Source organism: Panthera uncia, unplaced genomic scaffold (assembly GCF_023721935.1).
Source record: "Panthera uncia isolate 11264 unplaced genomic scaffold, Puncia_PCG_1.0 HiC_scaffold_2220, whole genome shotgun sequence".
NCBI classification, from domain to species: domain Eukaryota; kingdom Metazoa; phylum Chordata; class Mammalia; order Carnivora; family Felidae; genus Panthera; species Panthera uncia.
In genome coordinates, this window is record NW_026058933.1 from 4,469 (window position 1) to 13,298 (window position 8,830).

An 8,830-nucleotide genomic window follows, 5' to 3' on the forward strand; every position below is an offset into this window, starting at 1 on the left:
TCACCTTATATAGTTAATCTTTGTGGTGAGAATGCTTAAGATCTACTCTCAGCCAATTTTAAGTGTATAATACAGTATTATTAAATATTATCTATACTATACATTAGATCCTCACAACTTATTTATCCTTTGTAAAATAATTGTTTTGAATTCTGTTTAACAGAACTCATAGATTTTCATTTCTTTGGTCTCAGTTACTGGAACATTACTGCGCTCCCTTGATGGTGTCCTATTTCTTTGCCTTTTCATGTTTCTACTGGCTTTGCACTGATGTCTCCAAATCTGAGGGAGCAGCTGCCTCTTGGAACCTTTTAAACTGGCTTTGGTGGGAAAAGACTTGCTCCTCCAAATGGCCATGAGGGTGCCAGCTAGGTGTGTGCAGTGTTTCCACATCCAGGGAGGGTGCAGCAGTGCCTCATAGGGCTGGACACAGAGCAGTGACAATCTAGTCATAGCTGCATCTGAGGCCCCAGGGTGTGGGGTGCAGAGCAGTGACAATCTGACCTTGGTGGTGTTGGTTCAAACTGTGACCTAGGACTCAGGGGGCAGAGCATGTGGTAGCAGAAAGGAAGACATGACCTGGTGAAGTCCTCTAAAAGGGATTAATTAAAGACAGACTTTCAGAGAAACATACTTTTGAAGAGTAAGATGAAAAAGAGATCAATTATAGGATGTCCCTAAAGAATTAAGAGTGAAATATCAGTTGTAATGTGTGAGAAAGCTACTTTAACTCCACATGCACATCTTAAAATACTCATTCAGATTTATTCAACTTATCCAAGCTTGTAAGCGTTTCAAATGTAGTGAGGGTTGTGACTTAGAATGGTAAATTTTTGTACAGGGGGCTAAATTTACTCCCTCAGTTAAGCTTATGGTCTCTGCAAGTGATTGAAGGACCAACATCTACTTGCACAATCCCTTGTAGGGTATCTTGAATATATTTCTTCTGATACAGTTACATTACTTCTACCAATGTACATAAAAAGTCAAGAAAAACAAAATATTACATAGACATATTATATTCCATAATGCCCTCAATGCAATGGACTCCTTGAAAATGGGAGACAGCAATTTATTTATTTATTTATTTATTTATTTATTTATTTTAATATATGAAATTTACTGTCAAATTGGTTTCCATACAACACCCAGTGCTCATCCCAAAAGGTGCCCTCCTCAATACCCATCACCCACCCTGCCCTCCCTCCCACCCCCCATCAACCCTCAGGTTGTTCTCAGTTTTTAAGAGTCTCTTATGCTTTGGCTCTCTCCCACTCTGACCTCTTTTTTTTTTTTTTCCTTCCCCTCCCCCATGGGTTTCTGTTACGTTTCTCAGGATCCACATAAGAGTGAAACCATATGGTATCTGTCTTTCTCTGTATGGCTTATTTCACTTAGCATCACACTCTCCAGTTCCATCCATGTTGCTACAAAAGGCCATATTTCATTTTTTCTCATTGCCACGTAGTATTCCATTGTGTATATAAACCACAATTTCTTTATCCATTCATCAGTTGATGGACATTTAGGCTCTTTCCATAATTTGGCTATTGTTGAGAGTGCCGCTATAAACATTGGGGTACAGGTGCCCCTATGCATCAGTACTCCTGTATCCCTTGGATAAATTCCTAGCAGTGCTATTGCTGGGTCATAGGGTAGGTCTATTTTTAATTTTCTGAGGAACCTCCACACTGCTTTCCAGAGGGGAGACAGCAATTTAAACACCAGTCATTCAAAAAAAGTGCTTGACAAACATTAAAAGGCTGGAATTTTATTTAAATGATTGCCCCCTCACAGTAGGTATGAGAGGAAGTAACACAGGCACTTTGCTGGAAAGGTTTATAGGACCAGAAGATGTGAAAGAGGGGTGGGTAGTATTAAAACTTCACAACTTTGTATATATTATTTTTAATACTGTTTCCCTCGTATGGTTGTTTTGGGCTAGATTTGAGTTTATGAGTGTCTGAGGAGGAAGATGCCAATAGTCAAGATAGTATCTATACCATTAAATTTAACAGTACATACTTCTAATGGTACTTTAAGGTGGGTCATCATTTCACTCATTTAACCAGAATAGACCTAAGCTGTGAATATGGCCCCCTTGCTAAGTACCAGGGATATTTCTGTGATACTTTACCTGTCAAATCTAGTGACAACTGAGTGGAGGTGGGGGCAGAGGAAAAGATTTATCAGGGTTGCTGTGACTGTCTGTGCTTTGGATGGAGACTTATAGCTGAGGTGGGGAATCAACCTCATTCATTACCAATGCAAAGCTTACAAAAGTCATTTAAACATGGGCATCTGACTGATAGGTGGGGAAAAGGCATGAATGGTGAATCACATATTGTATGTTTTACAGGCCAGGTTTAGAAATGGTGCTCATCACTTCCACAGCCATTCTGTTAACTATAACTTGGGTACCTAGAAACACCTAACAGTGTAGAACTATGGCAGAAAAATGTGGTCTACTGTGTTGCTAGGGATAACAACCAGCATGTTTGGCAAACATCAATTTATGTCAGATAGTAAGAGTAAATATATTCAGAGTTTAGTTTTTATTTTTAATTTTTTAACGTTTATTAATTTTTGAGGGAGAGACAGACAGAGCGTGAGCAGGGAAGGGGCAGAGAGAGAGGGAGACACATGATCTGAAGCAGGCTCCAGGCTCTGAGCTGTCAGCACAGAGCCCGAAATGGGGCTTGAACTCACAAGCCGTGAGATCATGACCTGAGCCGAAGTCAGACGCTTAACTGACTGAGCCACCCAGGTGCCCCCAGAGTTTAGTTTTAGTGGAGAGTGAAAAATGGAATAGGGTTCACAGTTAGCAAGCTTAAAAAGAAAGTGAGAGTGTCAGTATGACTGGAGAATAAGTGATACAGAGACAAATAGTATATATATAAAGTTTCAGGTTTTGTGTGTATTCACCTTCCCTTTTGGATTCATTGGCTCATTTCTCCTTTACATCTTTGAGAGGAATGCAATTTTTTTAATTGAGTCATGAAAAGCTTGCTTCACTTGCTTGTTTCTCAGTGTGTAAATAAAGGGATTCAGCATTGGTGAGATAGAAGTAATAAGGAGTGAAATCCCTTTATTAATAGCCACCTCATCCTTGGCTGAAGGTTTGACATAAATGAAGATGCAGCTACCATAAGTAATGGAGACAACAATCATGTGAGAAGAACAAGTGGAAAAGGCCTTTTTTCTTTGCTGGGCAGAGGAAAACTTTAGAATGCTCCTGATGATATATATGTAGGAAAGAACTACACACATGAGGGTGATGATGAATGTCAACACAGCACATACGATAACCATCTGCTCTATCAACCATGTATCTGAGCAAGAGATCTTCAGGATAGGAGATGGATCACAGCAAAAATGATCAATGATGTTTGAATCACAGAATTCCAGGTCCAAACCTAGACTGAGTGGTGGGAGAATGATGATCAGTGCTGCTACCCAACAGAAGAGGATGAAGTTCTTGCAGACTCTGCTGTTCATAATGGTCATGTAATGCAGTGGTTTGCAGATGGCCACATAGCGATCATAGGACATGGTGGTCAGGAGAAAAAACTCTGTTACTGCAAAGAGGTCTGTAAACAACAGTTGACTGACACAAGCATTATAGGTAATGGACTTGTCACCAGATGATATGCTATATAAGAACCTGGGGATACAAGCAGTTGTGAATGAAATTTCTAAGAAGGAGAAATTTTGGAGGAAAAGATACATCGGTGTTTTAAGGTGAGAATCAATCAGAGTGAGGGTGATGATGGTTAGGTTTCCAGATGCACTCAATATGTAGGAAAGAAATAGAAAGACAAAAAGCAAAATTTTCAGTCGAGTGTCGTCTGTCAGTCCCAGCAAGATGAAAGTCGTAAGCGTGGTTTGGTTTCTCATCTTTGATTATTTCTTGTCTCTTGCCCAATCTGCTTGAAACAATAAAGAGGACTATATGAAGAGCTCCAAAGTGCTGGCCAACTTCTAACCTCAAGAGAAGTACATCTAAGAGTGATTCCTATACACTTGGTTAATGGAGAAGTGAGCACATAACACATGGTGATGTTTGAGTGCCTCTTTGTGTCACACAACTAACTATTCATATTTAAATCACATATTTCCTACTGCTGCTTCTAATAAATCTACAACTTAGCTAGACCTGGTGTCAGTTGAACATATCATCTTATAAACATCATTAAAAAAATTCCTCTCATTATAAGTTGCTTTTGGATCAACAATTCTGCCCTCCCCATATTTTCCATCTGCAGACATGCATCCTTCTAGCAGAGAAGACTTAAAAACTAACAATGAGGAGAGGTTCCGGAAGATGGCGGCGTAGGAGGACGCGGGGCTCACAACGCGTCCTGCCGATCACTTAGATTCCACCTACACCTGCCTAAAGAACCCAGAAAACCGCCAGAGGATTAGCAGAAGGGAGTCTCCGGAGTCAAGCGCAGACTAGAGGCCCACGGAAGAGGGTAGGAAGGGCGGCGAGGCGGTGCGCGCTCCACGGACTGGCGGGAGGGAGCCGGGCGGAGGGGCGGCTCGCCGGCCAAGCAGAGCCCCCGAGTCTGGCTGGCAAAAGCGGAGGGGCGGACAGACTGTGTTCCGACAGCAAGCGCGACTTAGCGTCTGGGAGGTCATAAGTTAACAGCTCTGCTCGGAAAGCGGGAAGGCTGGAGGACAAAGGGAGGGAGAGCTGCTGAGCCCCCGGACGGCAGAGCTCAGCTTGGCGGGGAACAAAGGCGCCAGCGCCATCTCCCCCGCCCATCCCCCAGCCAAAATCCCAAAGGGAACCAGTTCCTGCCAGGGAACTTGCTCGCTCCGCGCAAACACCCAACTCTGTGCTTCTGCGGAGCCAAACCTCCGGCAGCGGATCTGACTCCCTCCCGCTGCCACAGGGCTCCTCCTGGAGTGGATCACCTAAGGAGAAGCGAGCTAAGCCTGCCCCTCCACCCCCCGTGCACCTTGCCTACCCACCCCAGCTAATACGCCAGATCCCCAGCAACACAAGCCTGGCAGTGTGCAAGTAGCCCAGACGGGACACGCCACCCCACAGTGAATCCCGCCCCTAGGAGAGGGGAAGAGAAGGCACACACCAGTCTGACTGTGGCCCCAGCAGTGGGCTGGGGGCAGACATCAGGTCGGACTGCGGCCCCGCCCACTAACTCCAGTTATACATCACAGCACAGGGGAAGTGCACTGCAGGTCCTCACCACGCAAGGGACTCTCCAAAATGACCAAACGGAAGAATTCCCCTCAGAAGAATCTCCAGGAAATAACAACAGCTAATGAACTGATCAAAAAGGATTTAAATAATATAACAGAAAGTGAATTTAGAATAATAGTCATAAAATTAATCGCTGGGCTTGAAAACAGTATACAGGACAGCAGAGAATCTCTTGCCACAAAGATCGAGGGACTAAGGAACAGTCACGAGGAGTTGAAAAACGCTTTAAACGAAATGTAAAACAAAATGGAATCCACGATGGCTCGGCTTGAAGAGGCAGAGGAGAGAATAGGTGAACTAGAAGATAAAGTTATGGAGAAAGAGGAAGCTGAAAGAAAGAGAGATAAAAAAATCCAGGAGTATGAGGGGAAAATTAGAGAACTAAGTGATACACTAAAAAAAAATAATATATGCATAATTGGTATCCCAGAGGAGGAAGAGAGAGGGAAAGGTGCTGAAGGTGTACTTGAAGAAATTATAGCTGAGAACTTCCCTGAACTGGGGAAGGAAAAAGGCATTGAAATCCAAGAGGCACAGAGAACTCCCTTCAGACGTAACTTGAATCGATCTTCTGCACGACATATCATAGTGAAACTGGCAAAATACAAGGATAAAGAGAAAATTCTGAAAGCAGCAAGGGATAAACGTGCCCTCACATATAAAGGGAGACCTATAAGACTCGGGACTGATCTCTCCTTTGAAACTTGGCAGGCCAGAAAGGCTTGGCACGATATCTACAGTGTGCTAAACAGAAAAAATATGCAGCCGAGAATCCTTTATCCAGCAAGTCTGTCATTTAGAATAGAAGGAGAGATAAAGGTCTTCCCAAACAAACAAAAACTGAAGGAATTTGTCACCACGAAACCAGCCCTACAAGAGATCCTAAGGGGGATCCTGTGAGACAAAGTACCAGAGACATCACTACAAGCATAAAACATACAGACATCACAATGACTCTAAACCCATATCTTTCTATAATAACACTGAATGTAAATGGATTAAATGCGCCAACTAAAAGACATAGGGTATCAGAATGGATAAAAAAACAAGACCCATCTATTTGCTGTCTACAAGAGACTCATTTTAGATCGGAGGACACCTTTAGATTGAGAGTGAGGGGATGGAGAACTATTTATCATGCTCCTGGAAGCCAAAAGAAAGCTGGAGTAGCCATACTTATATCAGACAAACTAGACTTTAAATTAAAGGCTGTAACAAGAGATGAAGAAGGGCATTATATAATAATCACAGGGTCTATCCACCAGGAAGAGCTAACTATTATAAATGTCTATGCGCCAAATACCCGAGCCCCCAGATATATAAAACAATTACTCATAAACATAAGCAACCTTATTGATAAGAATGTGGTCATTGCAGGGGACTTTAACACCCCACTTACAGAAATGGATAGATCATCTAGACACACAGTCAATAAAGAAACAAGGGCCCTGAATGATACATTGGATCAGATGGACTTGACAGATATATTTAGAACTCTGCATCCCAAAGCAACAGAATATACTTTCTTCTCGAGTGCACATGGAACATTCTCCAAGATAGATCATATACTGGGTCACAAAACAGCCCTTCATGAGTTTACAAGAATTGAAATTATACCATGCATACTTTCAGACCACAATGCTATGAAGCTTGAAATCAACCACAGGAAAAAGTCTGGAAAACCTCCAAAAGCATGGAGGTTAAAGAACACCCTACTAACGAATGAGTGGGTCAACCAGGCAATTAGAGAAGAAATTAAAATATACATGGAAACAAACGAAAATGAAAATACAACAATCCAAACGCTTTGGGATGCAGCGAAGGCAGTCCTGAGAGGAAAATACATTGCAATCCAGGCCTATCTCAAGAAACAAGAAAAATCCCAAATACAAAATCTAACAGCACACCTAAAGGAAATAGAAGCAGAACAGCAAAGGCAGCCTAAACCCAGCAGAAGAAGAGAAATAATAAAGATCAGAGCAGAAATAAACAATATAGAATCTAAAAAAACTGTAGAGCAGATCAACGAAACCAAGAGTTGGTTTTTTGAAAAAATAAACAAAACTGACAAACCTCTAGCCAGGCTTCTCAAAAAGAAAAGGGAGATGACCCAAACAGATAAAATCATGAATGAAAATGGAATGATTACAACCAATCCCTCAGAGATACAAACAATTATCAGGGAATACTATGAAAAATTATATGCCAGCAAATTGGACAACCTGGAAGAAATGGACAAATTTCTAAACACCCACACTCTTCCCAAACTCAATCAGGAGGAAATAGAAAGCTTGAACAGACCCATAACCAGCGAAGAAATTGAATCAGTTATCAAAAATCTCCCAACAAATAAGAGTCCAGGACCAGATGGCTTCCCAGGGGAGTTCTACCAGACATTTAAAGCAGAGATAATACCTATCCTTCTCAAGCTATTCCAAGAAATAGAAAGGGAAGGAAAACTTCCAGACTCATTCTATGAAGCCAGTATTACTTTGATTCCTAAACCAGACAGAGACCCAGTAAAAAAAGAGAACTACAGGTCAATATCCCTGATGAATATGGATGCAAAAATTCTTAATAAGATACTAGCAAATGGAATTCAACAGCATATAAAAAGAATTATTCACCATGATCAAGTGGGATTCATTCCTGGGATGCAGGGCTGGTTCAACATTCGCAAATCGATCAACGTGATACATCACATTAACAAAAAAAAAAGAGAAGAACCATATGATCCTGTCAATCGATGCAGAAAAGGCCTTTGACAAAATCCAGCACACTTTCTTAATAAAAACCCTTGAGAAAGTCGGGATAGAAGGAACATACTTAAAGATCATAAAGGCCATTTATGAAAAGCCCACAGCTAACATCATCCTCAACGGGGAAAAACTGAGAGCTTTTTCCCTGAGATCAGGAACACGACAGGGATGCCCACTGTCACTGCTGTTGTTTAATATAGTGCTGGAAGTTCTAGCATCAGCAATCAGACAACAAAAGGAAATCAAAGGCATCAAAATTGGCAAAGACGAAGTCAAGCTTTCGCTTTTTGCAGATGACATGATATTATACATGGAAAATCCGATAGACTCCACCAAAAGTCTGCTAGAACTGATACATGAATTCAGCAAAGTTGCAGGATACAAAATCAATGTGCAGAAATCAGTTGCATTCTTATACACTAACAATGAAGCAACAGAAAGACAAATGAAGAAACTGATCCCATTCACAATTGCACCAAGAAGCATAAAATACCTAGGAATAAATCTAACCAAAGATGTAAAAGATCTGTATGCTGAAAACTATAGAAAGCTTATGCAGGTAATTGAAGAAGATATAAAGAAATGGAAAGACATTCCCTGCTCATGGATTGGAAGAATAAATATTGTCAAAATGTCAATACTACCCAAAGCTATCTACACATTCAATGCAATCCCAATCAAAATTGCACCAGCATTTTTCTCGAAGCTAGAACAAGCAATCCTAAAATTCATATGGAACCACAAAAGGCCCCGAATAGCCAAAGTAATTTTGAAGAAGAAGACCAAAGCAGGAGGCATCACAATCCCAGACTTTAGCCTCTACTACAAAGCTGTCATCATCAAG

The 8,830-nt window shown here is 41.4% G+C and overlaps 1 protein-coding gene across 1 annotated transcript; it reads right to left on the reverse strand.

Annotated features, from left to right (window-relative positions):
- Positions 1-2,958: 2,958 nt before the first annotated feature.
- Positions 2,959-3,897, reverse strand: LOC125917683 (olfactory receptor 6C2-like). Its single transcript, XM_049623813.1, has one exon. It carries the CDS (start codon positions 3,895-3,897, stop codon positions 2,959-2,961), a length of 939 nt encoding a protein of 312 aa, XP_049479770.1.
- Between the last annotated feature and the right edge of the window lie 4,933 nt (positions 3,898-8,830).